The sequence below is a fragment of the Mesocricetus auratus genome, unplaced genomic scaffold (assembly GCF_017639785.1).
Source record: "Mesocricetus auratus isolate SY011 unplaced genomic scaffold, BCM_Maur_2.0 Super-Scaffold_6730, whole genome shotgun sequence".
In the NCBI taxonomy this organism is placed as follows: Eukaryota; Metazoa; Chordata; class Mammalia; order Rodentia; family Cricetidae; genus Mesocricetus; species Mesocricetus auratus.
This window is the reverse complement of record NW_024429184.1, coordinates 78,456,859-78,476,868: the sequence shown is the minus strand read 5'-3', so window position 1 is coordinate 78,476,868 and position 20,010 is coordinate 78,456,859. Positions and strand designations below refer to the sequence as shown.

Genomic DNA, 20,010 nt, shown 5'->3' with positions numbered 1-20,010 from the left:
GGAGAAGCAGCATGAGGGGTGCATGGGATTCTACTTTGTGACTTTTCTGCTTCTAAAATAATTGCGAAAATGAAAGTGATCAGTTATTCAAACATTAACAAATGGTCTGTTAGGGTGATGATGGCAGTGATGAAGGTTGCGATGGGGACTTGGCTACGGAAGCTGTGAGGACCAGGCAGAAGTTCCTTCCCACAGACAGAGCTGCCCATCCCAGTGGGCTGCTAAGGACATTCTACTGCCCTCTCTTAGCACTTCTGCACTCTAGTTACACAATCCCACGGTGACAGCCTTGGGGATGGCTGATATTGAGTACCCACTCCATGCCGGGCCTTGATGAAAGAGCTCTGCCACCCGTTTTAATTCTACTCTGCACTGTTAGCGTCTCCCATTTATAATGACATCCTGAGACACAGAGCGAAGCAAATAGTCACTGGGATTTGAACTCAGAAAGCTGGGGAGTAAGTGAAGCGTCAATGAGAACAAAGGCTGCTTACTTAAGCTCTCTGTAATAGAAGTCAGGAAACCTAACCAGGTATGGTGAGGTGGAAAGACGCATGGAGAAGCATCGCTGAGGCGTGGTGAGGCTCCCTAAGAAGAATCGGGCACGCCTTTAATCCCAGCACTCGGGAGGCAGAGGCAGGCGGATCTCTGTGAGTTCGAGACCAGCCTGGTCTACAGAGCTAGTTCCAGGACAGACCCCAAAGCCACAGAGAAACCCTGTCTTGAAAAACAAAAAAGCAAAATAAAATAAAATAAAAGAAAGAAAGAAAGAAGAAGAATCGGGCATCCCATATGACTGAATTAAAGACAGAGGTTTATATTTCTCTTTGGTCCTTAGTTGGGAAACTGGAACCAAGTAAGGGCATTGGTAGTCTCTGAACAAATGGCCATTGTGAGCCAAGTGCTAAAGAGGTTGTGGTTTGGGGCTTGATTTCTAGGTGTGGTCCATCTGTGACCCCATAGCGTGTTTGATCTCTGCTAGTCTCTTCTCTCTACTCCAACATTAAGCCCCACCAAATCACAATTTCTGGGATTTTCTCCAGCTGATTGTCTTGTTCCTATGTTCCACCCATTTTGCAGGTGTCCGAAGCCTAATTGCAGATGAGAGGCAAGGAGGGAGGATGGGAAGGCGTGAGGGGGGATGAGTGGGAAGGAGGGAGGGTGGGAAGGAGAGAGGGAGGGTAAGAAGGAGGAGTGGGAAAGAAGTCATCTCCAGGGACAAATTCCGGGGCTGTGGCTTGCAGTCCTATCATAAGCATGACCACACTGTAAATGCTTCGAGACCTGGCTTGGTGAAAGGACTCTCTCTCTCTGGGAAGGTTATACTGAGAGGGGAGCTGCGTTTCCTACTTCATTTCGTATAAAGCTCCTCTCTGAGCCATGTTTTGTTTTACTGCATTTGCTCCCAGGAGTCATGGCACCCATGCCCGAGAGGTCTTGTTGGGGTGTCTTGGTGGTAGATGAAGGCAGAAAGAGTACTGGGTATGTGACATGTACACACCATGAGACTGTGTCAGGAAATGCTTATTCCCCAAGAAAAGTTGTGTGGTCAAGATGGAGGCCAGCGCACACACACGGGTATACACAAACATGGACAGAGGTACTGTGGGGGTACTTGGAGTAGGCCCCATTGTCAGCTGCTGTGTGCTCAACAGTCATGAGCTACTCCTTGTCTCTCCTCACCCTCCGGAGAACTCTAATGGCCATGAAACGCACACCTGTAGGTTGTCAAAGGAGAGGTGACCTGTGAACAACACTGTCCCCCAGACAAGGCCCTGCTCTCACCTTGTGGCACTCACAGTCTCAACTGCACTGGGTGTGGTCTCGTACCCAAAGAAGCATAACAACTGCCCTTTGGGGACTCCTCCCTGGGAGCCCCAGCCCCACCCCAGGGGTCCTCCAGCAGTGTCATGGAAGCAGGCAGCAGCTAAGGGAGCAGTTAGGACTGAAGGTCACATTGTCCAGGTGGCCCTGCAGGAAGAGCAGCAAAGACCAAAGAGACATCTCTGAGACGATGCAGCGCTGGACCGGAGAATGGCGGCCACTAAAACAGTTCTGCCTTCAACTTTCTGCCCTTCACAACTGTCAGGGGGGAATATGGACCAGTCCAGAGCCACTGTGATCCGCTGTACAGTTTCACACAGAGAAATGAGGCTGGTCCATCTTCTAGTGCCAGACAGTGACTTTAGGTGGCCTTGTCACTCACAGACTATCACCTAAAGCTTTTCTGGTATGGACTCCAGTTTACCTTTAAAGTTAGCTTCACATTCATTTGCTCTCTGGGATAGCTTTGTGAAACCACAGGGTGAATGTCATCCTCCCAGATGATAAGTGAGGGATCCCAGTCCTAGAAAGGAAGATAAGAAACTAGCCGATGAGAACAGAACCCAAATCTGGTAGCTCTTGGCTCAGGGTTATGTCTATCAGGCAAACCTGCTTAACCCAGTCTTCCAGGATCCCACCTGTGGTGCAAAAGATGGGCAGCTGGGGAGCAGCAAGGTGTCTGGTCTATGGCCAGGGCCAGATTACCAGCTTCCCTTCTGTTCCACCCCCAGGTTTGAGCGGGAACAGAATGACACCTTCATCATGGAGATCCTGGACATAGCTCCCTTTACCAAGATGCGCATCCGCATTGATGGGATGGGTAGCAGGCCAGAGTGGTTCCTGGAGAGGGTAATGTGGTGTTCTCCCTCTGTCCCTACCTACCTCTCCTCCGTGTGATTGGGTTATAAGTGAGCCTGTAATGCAGCTATCCTGATCATGGTCTTTGGTGTGGATTAATCGGGGAATGAGACTTTAATGTGTGTAGTAAGATCTGAATTATTGCTAGAGAACACAGCACAGTAGGCAGAACCTGGGATGGGGAAGGTTTGCGGTGTTATCTGGGACAAGATACGTGGAGTGATAAGGAGAGAAGCAGACTGAGGCAGGGAGAGCTGGTGGGTGGTGGGCGTCCAGTGCCCTATTACACTGCCGTACAGCTTTCTTCCTCCCTGCCTTCTCTCTAGAGGAGCCTGAGCCCACCGGGCAGCCAGATTGTGGCCCATCCCTGGGCTCCTGGGCAGGCTGAGGGCATCCTGGGCAGGGATGATGAGAAAGTTAAACTCATGAAGTTTATTTTGTCTCCACTCCCCACCCCATCGCATAGCATACAGAGCACACCCCACATCACACACAGCCACAGGCTCAGCTGGCACTGGGCACCAGAGGACAACCACAACACTCACTGTTATGGAGCAGAGGTTTCCCAGTGCACAGCCTAGCTTGCTATGTTCTCAAGAGAACAAATGACACAGATGACAGTCCCCCAGGCATGCCCCCATGTCAAATGGGCTGGAGCTGGTGCAGGTGACCATCTTGTACAGTGGGAGAGTTTCTGGTAACTGGGTAACAAAGCTCCAGAATTTGGGGGACAGAAGAGCAGGAACCCAGGTGTGGGCAGGCCATGTGCTCCCTGAATACTGTGCATGGGATCTGGCCTTGACTGTCCTCAAACTCTACCAGCTGTCATACAACATTCTTACCATGTACACAGGTCTCCATGTGTAAACTCCCCCATCTTATTTTGCTTAGAGCCCACCTTGTAACCTCATCTTAATTGATTATAGCCATAGTTTAAATAAGGTTGTACCCGGAGACACGAAGATTGGGAGTTTAACACACACACACACACACACACACACACACACACACACACACACACACACCACACACGGGATTGGAGGAACATGGTTTTCATAATTTACAATTCAAATCCTTCTGCCTGCAAGCTTGTCCCTCATCAAAGGCCATCTGTCCTGGTTCTCCTCAAGCTCCCCTCCCCTGCAAAGCCATTGCACTCTTTCCTTGAGCCAACAACATTGCATCCACACCAAGCCGGCAAAAGTCAGTGTCCTACTCCCTGGTTGACAATGGCTTGATAAGTTTTCTTTTCTGTCACTTATTCGACAAACATTTTTCTACACACATTCTAGGCATTACTGTGGAAGCCTGTTCAGATAAAATTTCCAATTTCCAGATCACAAGGTACTTTCAGCAAAACACATAAGCAGAGTCCTTCCCACACCCAAAAGTCTGAGTCAGGGAGCTTGGGATGGGGGTTCACGGCATGGTGCTTGGTAAGAGAGGGTATTTCTGCACGGCCCCTCTCCAGATCCTGCTGAAGAATATGAACACAGGAGACCTGACCATGTTCTACTATGGAGACTGGCTGTCCCAAAAGAAGGGCAAGAAGACCCTGGTGTGTGAAATGTGTGCAGTCATTGACGAAGAAGAGATGATGGAGTGGACCTCCTACACAGTCTCTGTGAAGACTAGTGACATCTTGGGTAGGTTGTGACCCTCTGCCTCCTCTTCCCTTGCCTTCCACTCTTGAGTTATGGCTTGACACTGACTTCCAACCAGGGCATTTTCCTTCATATAACCTGCTGAAGCCAAATCATCTCCTCAGTGTGTCCCTTTCTGTGGAGGCAAAGTATTTCCTCCCAGTGGCCAAACTGGTTTTGTCCCTGTCTCCTCGCAGAAATGGAGAGGATAGTTTTAAGGACACAGCCTTTGCTTGGTTCAAAAATCTGCCGCTTCCTGCAACTGCTGGATGCCTCTCACACAGTGCCATGCACCTTGGCAATCTATGCTTCGCAGTCATTTGTGTTTGACTCCAGGGCCCCCACAAATCTGATAATCTGGTGGAGCTAACACACCATTGGGCGAGGCCAAGACAGATGTCAGTGCGGGCACTTCTGAGGAGCCAGAATCCAGGCAAGAGTCACAGAAGCATCCCAGAAAAATGTCAAAGTCAGGTCCAGAAAGACAAACAGAGCCACTAAGTGGATAGAATGTCCAGAGCAAGGGTTTCTAAGCAAAGACAGGGAATGCCTCTTATCTAACCAGAAGGCAGTACCTCCTGCCTTTCCCCCTCTAGCCAAGGCCTCTCTACAGGGACCTTTAAGAGGAATTTGGCAGATGTACTCCTATTCACCATAGATGATTTATCTATCAGAGCAGTTTACCAAAGAAACTGAGCTGTCATGATGGGAATCTCAGGAATAAGAGATGGGTCAGCAGATCTGGAAGAGTTTGTGTCTAGCATGTTCCTTCTCCCTTTTCTGATCATTGTGGACCTTCCTCTGTATTGCTTGATGTTCCCAGTGACAACATGCTTTGAAGGGCTTCTTTTTATTCCTTCATGATGTTCTCTCAGAAAAATAATTAAGTTCATTGATAGCAACAGCTGTGTGACAGCGTGACCTCACAGGCTCCTCCTCCAGGAGCTCTGGCTGCTTAACAGTGGTCAATGCATTTGAAGCACTTCCCTAAGGACAGGTGCATCTTTGTGTTAAGTATTCATGTTATTGTAATTTCACTTAGACCAACAGTAACAGAAACATGCAAAGAGAAGGTAAGGGTTAGAATTGGACACCTTGTAGGTACCGGTGCTTACTTCCTGGGCCAAGGTTACCTGATATGGCCACTGAGAAATGAATCTTAACCAGGCCAGGATGGAGGGGTCTTAGCAAGACTGAGGCAGAGACAAGTTTGTTCCAAGAATTATACTCTTACCAGAAACAAAATATAATGGCAGTTGCCACTATCAATACAATGGTAGTTGCTATGATACCATGATGTTTGCAAGCTATACAAAGTGTGTGTGTGTGATTAATATCCAAGACCAATTGTCCTGTTAAACTTTTGTGTGCTTCATTGACTTTTAGGGAACACAGAGAATCACAAGGTGGCCTGAATGCTTCGCCACCTGGGGGAGTGCCTCAGTTTCTTATGAACTTAAAGGCACACAGTGCTCTAGGAGATATGAACTCCAACTTGAAAAACCTATGATGCGTGCCTCTCAAGGCAGCTAGACCAGGTCAACTCCATGGTTCCCTATAACACCTAAGAGGTCCAGACCACTTCTGGCCTTTCTGATCCTTACCCCAGTTTCATTGACTCTAGACTCTGTCCCCTGTGCTTCAGGAGTCTGGGAATAAGGCCAGAGTGGAGGGCTTTGTGAGAGATGCCAGTTCCCAGGACTTCACCTGTGCATTTCCCAGGGGCAGGCACGGATGCCAATGTGTTCATCATCATCTTTGGGGAAAATGGGGACAGCGGGACCCTGGCCCTGAAGCAGTCAGCCAACTGGAACAAGTTTGAGCGGAACAACACGGACACCTTCAACTTCCCCGACATGCTGAGCCTGGGCCACCTCTGCAAACTGAGGGTCTGGCACGACAACAAAGGTAGCTACCACCTGACACCAGGGCAATAAAGGGTAGCCCTTTCTGGGACAGTGCTCCCTGGGTCCTCTGCCTCTCTAGGTGAGTAGACCCTGCCTACCCCAGCAGGAAGGCAACTCAGCCATGGACTGCACCATTTGGATGTACCGTCCATTAGAGGGTCTGTGTTCCTAGGCAGTTATTATACCCGAAGCTTAGTTCCTTCTACCTTCTCCCTGGTGTGTGTGGGGTAATAATTCCTCATTTTTGCAATATCAGAATGTGAATTCTACTTAGTTTGGGCATAAAAATTAAGGAAAAAAAAAAAGGATTGGGTTGAGTGAGTAGCTCAAGTGTAGCATAATTGCTTAGCATGTGTAAGGCTCTGTGTTCTATCCCTGGATTGGAGGGGGAGTAGAGAAGAAGGGGGAAGGAGGGAGGGAAGGAAGAAAGAAAGGAAGGAAGAAAGAAAGAAAGGAAGGAAGGGAGGGAGGGAGGGAGGGAGGAAGGAAGGAGTCTCACCATGTCCACTTCCTGTGGATTTTCTATCAGTCTTACAACCCTGCATCTGAATATAGTTATATTGGCTTATAAATTTAAGGAACATACAAGCCAAGAGAGAACTTTACTCGTTTTATCTCCAAGGCACTTCGTTCGTTGCTGTGATGGAGTCCATGGCCTCCCCATGCCTTTGCCCACTGCTTTGCTCTCTGCAGGGGTCTCTTTCTTCTGGCTTTGCACCTGCAGCCTCCGTTTGATGTCACAGTTGAAGGTTCATTGCCTGACTTACACACCGCCATGCTTGCTGCTTTCCCAACTCACCTCTAGTGTCCTGAGCCGAAACTGGCTTCCCCCCAAGCTGTACTCTCAAGGGCCTCTCCTGTCTTTGAAGCACCCTCACCTCCCACAGAGCGGTCCTGAGGCTGCCTGCCTCACTTTACCTCCTCAAATCACACTGCAACTGATTGCTGACAAACCCAGCTCAGCAGCTGGCTGAGCTTCCAGAAGGAGCAGTATCACTGACTCGCTTCAACATGAGGTCACAGTCAAAGCATTTCCCATGTGACAACAAACTCAGACCAAGCAGAGAAAACAGCTGCTCTTCAAAGTGATGACATAATGATGAAGACTTACCCAGCTGTCACCGTTGTCATGGTTCCTGCACCATTCAGTCATGGCTGACCTGAATACCTATGTGTTCCTGGTGGGCCTGGGGCCCTGTGATACAGGGGGAGTTGCAAACCTTTGAACATTCGGTGTGCTTCCTGACTTTATATCACAAAAAGGTGTTCCTGACCCCCTGCTCTATAACCAAAGAGCATCGGGGTCTTAGGATGTCCACTTGAGGACCACAGTGAGTTGACCCACCTTGCCCATCCTGCTGATCCTAATTCTGCACCTTCAGTGCCCCTGTGCCAGAGAGCTAGGAAGGAAGGTGGCGGTGGGAGGGGTAGCATCCTCTATCTGCGTTATCATCAGGAAGCACAGGTAGGAGTCTCATCCCGACAAGCTGCAGTGCTTGGGACAACATGTCTGACGAAAGCAAGTAACAGAGGAAGGATTTATTCTGGAGCCATGCTGGAGCTTCCCGTCCAGTCAGCTCTTGTGCTCCTAGTGAGGAATATCATCATGGAGGAGGGGCGTGGCCAAGGGAAGTTGCTCGCCTCACAGCATCCAAAATAGGCAGACAGGAATATAGGAATGGCCTCAGCTCTTGCCTTTCAGTAACTCCCCCAAGTAATGCATCTTCCTCCACCAATCCCACTCACACAGTCCCGCTGCCTCCCACACACCTGTCCACATTTTAGATTCATCAACCAGATCCCAGACTATGCTTTATTAACTTCCCGGCATAGTCAGATTAGTCACCTCAAGTGGTATCACAGGCCTGTGGAAAGACACATATTCGTAAGACCTTCCCACAAATTGGTAGTAAATCTAAGGAGATCCTGACTGCTTTCCCCCACTGCGTCTGCCATGATCATCCTAACAGTAGTTAGCCCAAAGTCTGAATGATCTGAATGAATGAATGAATGAATGAATGACACTTTAAAAGATCAGACTCAGTCCCTGACATGACAAGCCACAGTGACTTGCTCAGTCAAGACAGGTGTGCAAACCCCAAGCCACGTGTGTGTGCGCGCACAGGCCTCATTAGAAAAACCTTGCGGGCTGGACTGGCGGAGCCAGCGTGGAAGGAGAGTGTGAATGCAGTGGGAAACATAGCTCCCCACTAAAGAAACAAGTCTCAGAACCCCAAGTCCTCCGATCCTCTTCTGCCATAGCTTCCGCCTCAGAAGCAGCAGCCTCAAAGCCTAGTGCCTGAGCAGGAAGGATTGGGATCCCAGCCAGCCGAGTCTATCAGCCACATCATGAGACTGGCTCCTTAGTAACCTCCAGTCAGGCCAGAAGAGAAGGTTCTAGGTTCTTTTCTAGATGTCCATGGAAATCTCTTTCTCCTGTCTATGTATTTGAACAGTTTCTGGATGCAGCACATCATACCTGATATTTAGTAAAGTGTTTATAAGAGTAGGTCCCTCAAGGGTAGGTGTTACAAACCCAATAGCTTCTTCAAAGAAAATGGTCATGGACAAAGCTTACCTTCAGAATTCTGGTCTCCAGAATCATGAAATAATACTTTCCTGTTGTTTTTCTAAACCTCAATATGTAGTGTTTTTGTTTTTGTTTTTGTTTTTGTTTGAGGTAGCTCGAGGAAAATAAAACAACGAGGACAAACCTTTAAGGAACAATAAAGACTTCTCCAGGGTCACTGTTCAGTCATGTGCCTGCTGCAGAGAATCTGCTGGTAACGAAAAGAGATTCAAGGCTACTGGGGCCCAGGAAAACACAGAGAACTGGAGCACAGTTCTATCATGAGCTCCATGTCAGAGAAGCTAGCTTCCGCAACTTAAGTACAATAAGGCTGAATGGTTCAGTCATGATGTTTAAGATGGCATCAGCTTTTGTAGGTTGTGTCTCCACGGCCTTGAAATCAGTCTTGTGGGAACTGGGGAACAGAAATGAGTCAGTCTCTAAGCTTGAGAAAAGGAAACAGTCTAATGCTAATAGGCTCATTGACTAGCTTTGACTCCCATTCTGGACTTTCCATTTAATTCCAGCCACAGGTGTTCTGTTTTGTGCTGTGATCCCAAACAGGCATCCTGTCATAACTGTATGTCCCTACTGCTGGATAGAATGCTGCTTTATGTTTTTACCTTGTCACTGAAACTTATTGGCCAGCCTTGTTCAAAATGCCTCCAAAACAGTTGGTCTACATGTGACTGAATTCTGATTCCTTTACTTGACTCTCCTAGCTACGGTTTCCATTGTTGTGAAGGAACACCGTGACTAAAAGAAACTTGGAGAGAAAAGGGTTTATTTCAGCTCTTAGTTCCACATAACAGTGTACCACGGAAGGGATTCAGGGCAGGAGCTGGAGGCAGGAGCTGATGTAGAACCCGTGGAGAAGTGCTGCTGACTGGCTTTCTCATCATTGTTTGCCCAGCCTGTTCTCTTGTAGCACACAGGACCACAAACCAATGGGCGGGACCACCCATAGTAAACTGGACCCACCCTCATCAGTCATCAATCAAGAAAATTCACCATGGCCTTGCCCTTAGGCCAGTCTGTTAGGAGCATTTTCTCCGTTGAGATTTCCTTTTCCAAAGTGACTCTAGTTTGTGTTAAGTTGCAATAAAACCAGCCAGCACACTTGGCTTGCAGCTCCATAAGTTCTGCTGACTTGGCCATTGTTCTTTGCCTGATGTCAATCCACTACCTGTTATGTTATATAATAGGGAATTAATATAGTTTAGTAGAATTTAATTACATCTTTCTCTAAGACTCTCAAATCCTTCCTTGTATTCCATGCCTTTGTAACAGGAGATTCCATTTCCTCCAGGATTAAAGGTTTCTTTGTGCATAAAAGTAATAACAACAACAGCAGCAACACTAATAAAAAGCCCTGCCATAAACCTCAGCCGAGCTCATAATTAAGTTCTCTGAATGCCTACATTCCGTATCCAGGCAGTTATTGTGAACATATCTAGACATTTTGGCTTTTTTGTTGTATATTCTACTGTGCAAAAACATGGACCCAATTAGCCAGATTCGTCTCTCTGTTGCTGTCAAAACCCTTCATGGTGAGGGAGAGTGTTCAGCACTGCGGACAGCTCCAGCCCCTCCACACAGTCGCTAGGAGCTATAAACTGTCATTAGATACCAGACTCCCCCAGAGAGTCTGACTCTTGCTTTGGATACAGAAGACTAACTGATGGCCTGGTCCTATGATGACTCTTGGATATAAAGAAATTCTGAGTCGTTGATGTGATCTTCTTTCCCAATAGGCAGAGAGAAAAGAGAACCGGATAATACCATGGACAGGTGAACCTGTATTTGGGATACAAGTCCTGAGAAGAAGCAGGTCCTCAGTTCAATCCCTCTCTGAAGTAGCTTTCTCTTTCCAGGATGGAGATTAAATGTTCGAAGGCACTACAGCTGAGTATCTTTAACAGCTCTTTGCCATGCTGTCTTCATATTACGAATTTTCCCCCACCTCCATCTTTTCCTGGCATAGAAATTTGTGAGGATAAATGTGTTTTGCTAGAGATTCCCCCACCAAAAGGTAAAGATTCTAAACAAATACATATATGAGGCTACAAATGTTTAGTTAAATTATAGTGTTCTTTTCATCCCCTGTATCTGTTACTGGGGTGTTAAATTAGTGAAACTTCTGAGCTTCTGGGAGGGTTGTTTAATTTAGTGAAGTCTTAAACATGCACAAACGTGAAAAAAGCAACATCGGCTCCTACCTGCCTATCATCCCAGTTCATCATGATTTATCACATCAGCTTTAGCCTTTTGGTTATGTCCTCCATTCTTGACCCCTATCGAGTTGCCAGAGGATATAAAACTAAACCCTAAACTCTGTGCCACTTCACCCCAAAACACACACCCACTAGGTGTGTTTCTCCTTCGAAAATGGACATTTTTCTGTAAAACCCCACCGTCATCATCACACTTACCAGTGATTTGTTTGCATTATTCAATTTCTTCTATTTAATGCATTTTCCCAGTGTATGTCATAGGGAAACTTACTTATAAATGTATGTGGGGTACACAGGAGAGCGTACTAAACACTGAAGAAATGCTGCACATTGATATGGCAGCGCGAGGGAAGAAGTCTCGCTCATACTGGCGCTAGCATTAAATTCTGGATTCAGTTCTTGAGAGCCTGGCTGCTGCACTGTAAATTTCCTTCATACCTCTCTATCTAATGGCTTCATCTGGTGATGATCAATTAGAATTACAAATGTGATGTTATAATTCTGTCACTTTCTTTTCCACTTACTAGCTAGGGATTTTCTTCTCAAAATTTTATCCCTAGGCTATTTGATTGCCATGAAATGCAGTTTGACGAAGAAAATCAAGATAAATGATTAATTCTTCTACTTAATTCTCATTACCCAGATAGCTTTTACAGTACTAAACAAATTGTAATAGTGTTTATTTTCAAATGCATCTTGCTCTTCTTGCTTCCTCTTGTTAAATGAAAACTCTGCTTAGTAATGAATTTTTAACCACAAAATGATTGACATTTTTAATTATTGGTCCATAGAAATATTAAGGACCTCAGAAATCATCATAGGGATCTTAGGTAAATACACTGGGACCTGAGCTCAGATCTGCCAAATCCCAGGGGCTTCCCTGTGGCAGTCTCTAAGATGAGACTCTTGTGAGAGTTTTAGAAAGGTAATAGCTAGAATCTTGTATTCTTCCATACCCAGAGCTCTCTGGTGGCTCTATAGCTCACTTCAAACCATCCGTGATCTTGCTGAGGAAATGTGAGTCACCCAGATTGGCTTTTTGCTTCTTTTGAGTTATTTTTAGGGAAGGTGTTGCTTGGTGGAGTGAAACTTTCTACCTGAGAAGAATCTCAATGGTTTGCACTGGATAAAAATACTGACAGTTGGCTTTTTGAAAGTGAAAATAATTTATCACTTCTATGATCCTGGAATACTAAGTAATATGATTAAGAGGTCATAAGACACGGTTCCCAACCCTTGAAGTTAGAGAAGTCAGGCACGAATATAAAAATAATCTTAAGCAGGTTGAGGCATAGTTACAACCCTAGAAACAAAGATTTCTCCGGGTATCAGTGCCCATGGCCAAGAGAACAAACATGTCATGGTTTTAATTGGAAACGTCCCCTGTGGGCTTATATTTTAAAACAATCTCCAGTTAGCATCACCATTTTGAAGACTGTGAGCCTTTGGGAAGCCAGACCTGGCTGGAGGAAAATAGGGGCTGCTGTCATTTTTTTCTGAGTCTGCCGTCCTGTAAGAGTCTTTACTGTACTTTCTTACTGTATAAACTCCATCGTGTCTTCCCGGCTGAGAGGACTCCACCCTCTGAAATAGTGAGCTCAAATGAACCCTTCCTTAAGTTATCCCAGTCATGGTGATGATGAAAGTAACTAATACAGTACACGAGGAACAGTGTGAGCTTGGGGGACAGCAGAGAGGCTCCAAGGCAGTTAGAGCCACGTCGTGCAGAGAACAAACAGATACTGAGCATAGGGGAACAGCTCAGGGTTGATTGAAACAGACTAAAGGAGTCACGGACCCCTGCATCCCGCCAGATGCAGAAGGCAACCCGATTCATGTATGGAAGTCCAAACTATTAACCAGCCTCACTCACAGTCAGCCTGTCACCTCCTACCTGGGACATTGGGACTCCACAGTAGTTCAGATCTGTTAGACCTTTTTACTCAAAGTGGATTTTAGGACATTTGGGATATAATAATCAATAGTACTAGGACAGACCATTCCTCCTAGGCAAGGCTGTAAATTCCTCTCCTAGAACTACAACCACTGCTTTCTTCCTGTTCTCTCATGTTCAGGCGTGTTGTGGACTCATGTGCAATAAGCTTTATTAGATATTATTACAAGCCTTTTGATCTCAGGGGCTTGTAACCTCATTAACAGAGACAAGAACTACAATTCAGAATGATGTGAAAACAGTGATTTCAGATTCTCCAGGGGTGAGTATACAGAGACTGAGAGTGAGTGTCGAAGCATGAGGAAATCCTGCAAACAGAGCACTTTCTCAGAGTCCTCAGCAATGAGACAGTGTTGTCACCTAGAGCCTGGGGATCATCATTTCAGACAGTGGATAAACAAGGTTCCATCGATCAAGGTATCAGAAGTGCAATACAGGTGGTGTAGTCAGTGAGGGTGTGAGGAGTCGGGAGTCAGAGTAGAGAAGTGGAAAGGGTTCCAGTGTGTCTCGCTATACATTCTCAGTGAGCAGCCATGAGTAGTGAGAAGCTACTGGAGCGTTTATGTGGTGAAGTGTCAAAATCTGATTCGTGACTTTAAAAGGCCGTTATGGTATGCAGGGTGTTGCTAAGAGCACCATGCACATGAGAAAAAGTTGGAGGAATCTGTCAGCTATCCAGCAGCAGAGACAAGGTAAGTATTTTGTGATCTGTGTAGCTCTGACAAATACAGGGCACACACCTGTATTCCACTGTGGTGACCTGTGTGGAGCCTTTACTCTCTGTGGGTAAAAGCATGGGGACATGAAGAGGGACTTGGCAAGAAGTGAGTTCCTTAACAACTAGTTTCAGGTGATTCCCCTTTGGTCCACTAGGCAACTAGTGTTGGCCATCAGCTGGGAATGCTGTACCTTTGAGTCTGTCCTGTTGTCTTCAGCAGCAAATCTGGGTGACATCAGACTGCAACAACAAAAAAATAAGCTGCATGTTTCCGCTTGCATGTTGGGTAAAATTTTTGTAGCACAAACTGTTAAGTTAGACTCTGTCCATCACACTCAACATTTCTAAATCAGGGCAAGAAAATCAACAGAGGGAGTTGGGGTTAGTCTGTTGTTTAGTGGAAAGAGTTGCATCGCTGAATTCCAATTGCAAAAGGGAATCGGGTGGGGTGAGACGACCTACTCACACACTGCTCATGGCAGAGCGTAGGGAGAGGGAAAGCCCAGCTTCTCTTTCATTTGGATCACTTTCAACACAACCAGCTCTGTGTCTTCTCTTCTCTGCCTGTGCATCCTTTCTGTGTTCTACTGAGAAGCCTTTAGAGGTAGATTCTGACCATCTTATTTAATCATTTCCTTGCTACATGCATGGAGTCTCCCTAAGCTCTGTGATCAGCTTCATGGTACTACTAGGAACAATCCCCGATATGCTGACAATCCATGAATTTACAAATGGTGCTGGCCCTAATTTGTAGAAAACCAAGAAAGATTTAAAAAGTGCAAGGAAAGTTCATGAATAAACTAACTCACCTCACTGCTGTATAATGCAACAGTGTTTTACACTCTCACTTCTGTTAACTCTCATGTTCCCTTCTTCAGTAAAGATTTGATTGCACACACACACACACACAATACAAGAAATACAGTGAGAGATAAACAACACCAAAGACCTTTGAAAAAGCTATATGGAAGCCTACAGCTGTAGGAACTTCCTAAAATAGATACACAACTTATAAAAAGTATTCTAAACGTAGTTACCTTGTGCAGGGGAGTAACGCTTCTCCAGATGTCATAGGCTATGAAGCACAAAGCCTAGTGCCAAGAGTGGGTTACTTCCACTCAAGCTATGAGTCAATGGGGGTTCCATAAACCTACAAAATGATACAGACTATTGCCATTGCTAAGCTGATGCTAAGATCTTCCTTTGAAGACACCATATACTTGAATCATATAAGGCCCAGAGAAATCAAGATGGTACTAACATGGAGCCTTCTTCCCTGTTGACTAGTTTTCATAGTACCAAGGGACTATGTTGGGAGAGGAAAGTCAACAGCAGTCTTACCTGGCTATGAACACTGAGAGATACAGTAATGACTAGTCTGGCATGATATGCCCATTGCTACAATAGTGGTGCAAGTGTTTTGAGGATAGCCAACTCCTTCATGATTAGATCTAAACTCTATTCCACAAGACAGAACTGACATCTGATACTGTGAACTGGGACAAGAACCCATGGCTGGGTGGGCTATAGGTCCTTGGGGGAGAATTCAGCTTAGTGGACACATTGCTCCATCTTCATCAGAGGAGTATCTTTTTACAATACACGTTGATCAATACAGAGACTAATAACCAGCTAACGTGCTGAGAATACATGGAGTCCTCGACATTTAGAGTGACATCTACGCCACACACCCTAACTTCCAAGGCTCAGGGATTGTCACAGAGTGTAGAGAAAGAAGGTTGTAAGAGCCAGAGGTAGTAGATGTCTGTGAAGCAGTATCTTATGAACATGACTGGGGTGTTGCACAAATGAACTCAGGGGCTGTGTGGCTTTATGCATAGGACCTGGATAAGAGCAAGCCAACCCAAATTCCAGCATGGATGGGGAGGGGCTTACAAAATCCCAGCTCCAGAACTATTAACCAGTGGTGGGTGCTAGGGGACAGAGAGTCAGTTTTCCTCAGATTCAGCTCCTGATCAGGCTACTCATGTCCCAATACATGGCCCAACGCCTGTTTGCATAGTAGCAACACTAAGCATGCTCAATGTGTTTCTAAAAGAATACATGAAGTTAGGAAGGAAATATGGTGAGGAATATAGAGAGGAAATATGAGAGCAATTGCAACAGAGCGGTGGGGGTAGATTTGGTCAAAACTTTATATTTATGTATGAGATCCTCAAACAATATTTTTTGAAAGTTGGAATAATGCCAGCATATGTATCCCACTCATGAACTTAGCATTCACACCCTGAAATCTATAAAACTTTTATATATTCTTGGGAGAAGAGGCAAGATCCCCAGAGGTGTGGCTTTAGACAATGTCTGATCTGAGAGAAAGGCATTTGTGACACTAGAACTGCCTCCAGAGCCGTAGGTGGCCTGAGAGACAGGGATGTGGGAGTAAACCCAACTGCCTTGTGGATCTGTTGTGGTAGCTAACATTATCATACAGCCTGCCAGAGCACTGGGGTTGCTATCTCTGTGGGAATCCCCATTTTCTCGGTGAGTTTAAGTTAGAGTGATGGAAACAGTGTAAGTCACACACAGCTGTCAAAGCAAACCGAAGGTGGCCCACACTGCCAGTTCTGCTGTGGTGGGGACACTTCTGTCCTCATGATTAGCCCAAGATGTATCCAAATTCAGGAACACATCCCAGGGAATGGCAGTGTTTGGGCCCTTCAATGATGGCTGAACAGTTCAGCCAAGAACCCCCAACACAAATCATACTTATTCATTCAGAATTCATTGAGCAGCTAGTGATCTGTCAATTATAGGCTGAACATTAAAAGCCCTGTCAAGACTCAGTCTGCATTCACGAATCTGTGGTCACAGAGAAGAGACACGTGTAAGTAAGGGCAACACGAATCTGAATGTGTGTACCCAAGACAGATGCAGGGTACTATAGAGCATGGGAAAGACTTTTGATACAGCCTCTGGAATGATGGGGGACATTAGGGAAGGGTTCCTGGTGGAGATAAAACCTGAACTGATGCAGAAGGGTCAAGGGTAATTAACAGGAGCTTGGTGAACACAGGTAATGAATCAGCAGAAACCATCCTTCAGCTAAAAGTCTCCTGAACGGTCTAGAAAATTCCCATGAATCAGATGGAAGCAGCAAGCCTTTTCCTTGGTGAAAGGTCCATGCTGGATAAATCCTCAGTGGAAGACGTTTGCAGGGTGAAGGTATCGCAGTTTCTTGGAGCCCACAACTGAAATCTCATTCATAAATCCTCCAATAATTTTGCAAAGTCCCCTGTGTTCCTCAGATTGGAGGAGTCCTTAAAGCCATCTAACCCACCTGGTCGCTTCATCAACAAGGATACCTGACCATAGAGAGGATAAGGCACTTGCCCGGGGTCACTCAGCTATGGATGTATGATAGGAGAAGGGAGGCCTTGACAGAGAGAGGGGCGCTTTCCACTCCCAGTCCTCTCTTCCACAGGAATATTTCCTGGCTGGCACCTGAACTACGTTGACGTGAAGGACAACTCACGTGATGAGACTTTCCGCTTCCATTGTGACTGCTGGCTGTCCAAGAGTGAGGGTGACAGGCAAACCGTCCGGGACTTTGCGTGTGCCAACAATGAGATCCGTGACGAGCTGGAAGAGACCAGTACGTAGTGGGACCGTGTGAGCCCAGCCCACTGTGTCATCAGGGCTGACTTTCCTAGTTGAGGAAGGGCTGCCTCAAGTGGGTAGGAAAGGAGTGGGAAAGAGATGACTCCATGTGGCTGCAGGGGAAATTCCTCAGTAGACCCCCTAAGAGTAGATTCTGAGAACTGCTAAGACATTCATGACCCCGAATCACAGGTGCTAATGAAGGAAAGCCCACTGGGGCAGGCTCTCTCTGACCCAAGGGCCAGGCAGGGCAGCTGTGACACTCTCTCAGGCTGTTTTTATGTTACGGATTGTTCCAACTGATACATGTGACAAAGACTGCCAACCTAGAGTTTCTAGCAACAGAAGTAGGGAGATCAAGGGTCCCCACCAGCCACTTCCTGACATGTAGGATGCAGAGAAAGAATGAGTGACCAGTTCCTGAGGTGAATGGCCATCTAACCTTTGGAAGACATTTTTGTAGTACCCAGGCCAGCATTTGGGCCCGGTGATCAGAGGAAAATTCACCAAAGGCAGAACTCGACTGAACAAGGGATTTTTTTCAACCAGTTATTAGCGCAGACTCCCACATCTCAGCATCTTAGAACTACACAGTTTCTTTCTCACCTCTGCAATGGATAGTCAGTGTGAAAGTAAGACAGCTATCTTCCATAGTGTGATGTAGCGTCTTAAACTCTTGCCATTTGTGTCTTTGCCATTTCTAAGATGTGGCTTCCACACTTCTCACCAAAAAGGAACTAGAAGACCCCCTCCCCGGCAGTCCAGCATGTTAGCCTGTGTTTTGTTTAGAATAACTTGTCTCATAGCTCTACCAGATGCAAGGGCACCTGGGAACTGTGCCCTAACTGGGCAGCTCTTTGCATGACCACTATACACTGTAAGAGAGAAGTGAGTGTCTTAACTTAGAAACTACTACCATCTCTGCCAGGTCATTCAAACTGCTCCATGGTGAACTTAGCTGCCTTGAGAGGTGTGAACTTTGTGTGAACATTGAACATGCACTCAGATGGAAACACAGCATCCCTTTGCTGAGTTTTCTATAGGGTAGAGAACTCACGGCCTGATTAGAGGATTGTTCTCCACTTCTGCTATTGTTATTCTACTATTACTAAGGAATTAGTGGGTGCCCAGTTTTGCTTTGGATGCTGTGGGTGATTATCCCTTGCTTTGTAACCTACACAGAATCAGGACAGTGTCACTCATGTTTGCCCATCCTCTGGAGTATTGTGGACCTTGGGACTCAGTGAATAGAAGCAGTGTTCTCTTTACACAGAGTCTTATGATGTACTCAGAGGGGGGACGTTTAAGCTCCTCACACAAAGCCAACATGAGCAATGGAGACTGCTCAGACCATTGGTGTTTAGAAGAGGAACACTCCGTAAAGCCCGTCTCCGTTGCCAAGTCTCCCTCTCAGATTTCCAAACAGCCAAATAGCTGCCATTACATGCAGAATTCGGGCTGTTGGGAGTGGAGTGAGTTCTGTAGGTGTGGAAAACAGGAGAGTATAAGCAGGGAGCCAGGAGAGGGCCTGGACCCACCTGTCAATACTGTGATTGTGTAAGGAGCAGCACCTGTGCTGTTCACATGGGGACAGACAGGTAACCACAACTTTATTCCCAGGTGGCAGCTGATCCTGTAAGTGCCATGCTCTGAACTTGATCCCAACTCTCAGCTGCCTTTATTTAATGTTGAGACAAATGCACACGCTGAGAAGTCAGAAGTGCCATGCCCTACTCTGACTTTTAGAGGACATTCCCATACCCTCCTGGAGTTCTCCTGCTGGTGACCCCGGGTCATTTGGGGCACGTGGTCTATGAGTATAAACAGCCCCTCAGTCTTGAACAAAGCCTCACCTATGTGAAGGCATTCTATACCATACTCCCATTAAGCCCTGGAAACCCTACATCTACCCGCAAGGAGAAGACAGGGTGCAATTTACACCTCTGTGTCAAAAATTCAAGAGAACAAACTTCAGAAAGGTTATGCAAGGCCAGCCGCATGGCTCTAGGATGCTTTCTCCCTATTGGACTTGGCTGGCACGTCTGATTTATCCGCTGCCCACATCAGCCAGCATCCTGTTTCCAGGCTTCATCTCCAGGTCTCTGAAATATCCCCAGAAGCTGCTCCAGCCATCATGCAGACATTCACCTCTGCAGGTAACTCCAACATACCCCCAGAGCCAAGAGCTGCCGGCACTCTTCATGTATAACACTGACGTCTGGGCCATCAAGCATTGCTCTGCAGTTTTCCCAGGGTCTGGCTTCAACAGGGAGATTGCATGCTGCCGTGTGCGAATGTGCACACACACACACCTGGGAGTTCACGCACCTCTCCCGCTGGAACGCCCTCGAGCTGAAGGGGGCCTTTGCCTTCCTAGCCCTTCATTTTTCTATCTGCTACTTTAACAGCCTGTAGGTCTGCTTTGACTGTGTATCTGCACTGTTTCCAGCTCTGGTACATCTCCTCTGCTGGTCAGTCCCCGGGGATGGAACACGCACTGCTCCACCAGGTGGTAGAACTCACCCTCCCACGTGTTCTCGAAGCCTCCATCCTCTTATGGTCCCAACAGAAGCTTCTGGGAGAGGCTAGGACTCTTCACGGAACATGCCTAAAGACCGTGTCTTTGCTGGATTCAGGAAATGTATTTGCTCCCAGAACTTGGAAACCTGAGGTGGCTCTAGCTCC

At 46.6% G+C, this 20,010-nt stretch overlaps 1 protein-coding gene across 1 annotated transcript in view; it reads left to right on the top strand.

Moving 5' to 3' along the window:
- The window catches only part of Loxhd1 (lipoxygenase homology PLAT domains 1), a 143,220-nt gene that overhangs the window by 108,874 nt on the left and 14,336 nt on the right, over window positions 1-20,010 (top strand). The window contains exons 35-38 of the mRNA XM_040741564.1: window positions 2,556-2,673; window positions 4,154-4,328; window positions 6,048-6,233; window positions 17,150-17,320. Coding sequence (XP_040597498.1) covers window positions 2,556-2,673; window positions 4,154-4,328; window positions 6,048-6,233; window positions 17,150-17,320 — 650 coding nt within the window. The remainder of the gene's footprint in view (window positions 1-2,555; window positions 2,674-4,153; window positions 4,329-6,047; window positions 6,234-17,149; window positions 17,321-20,010) is intronic.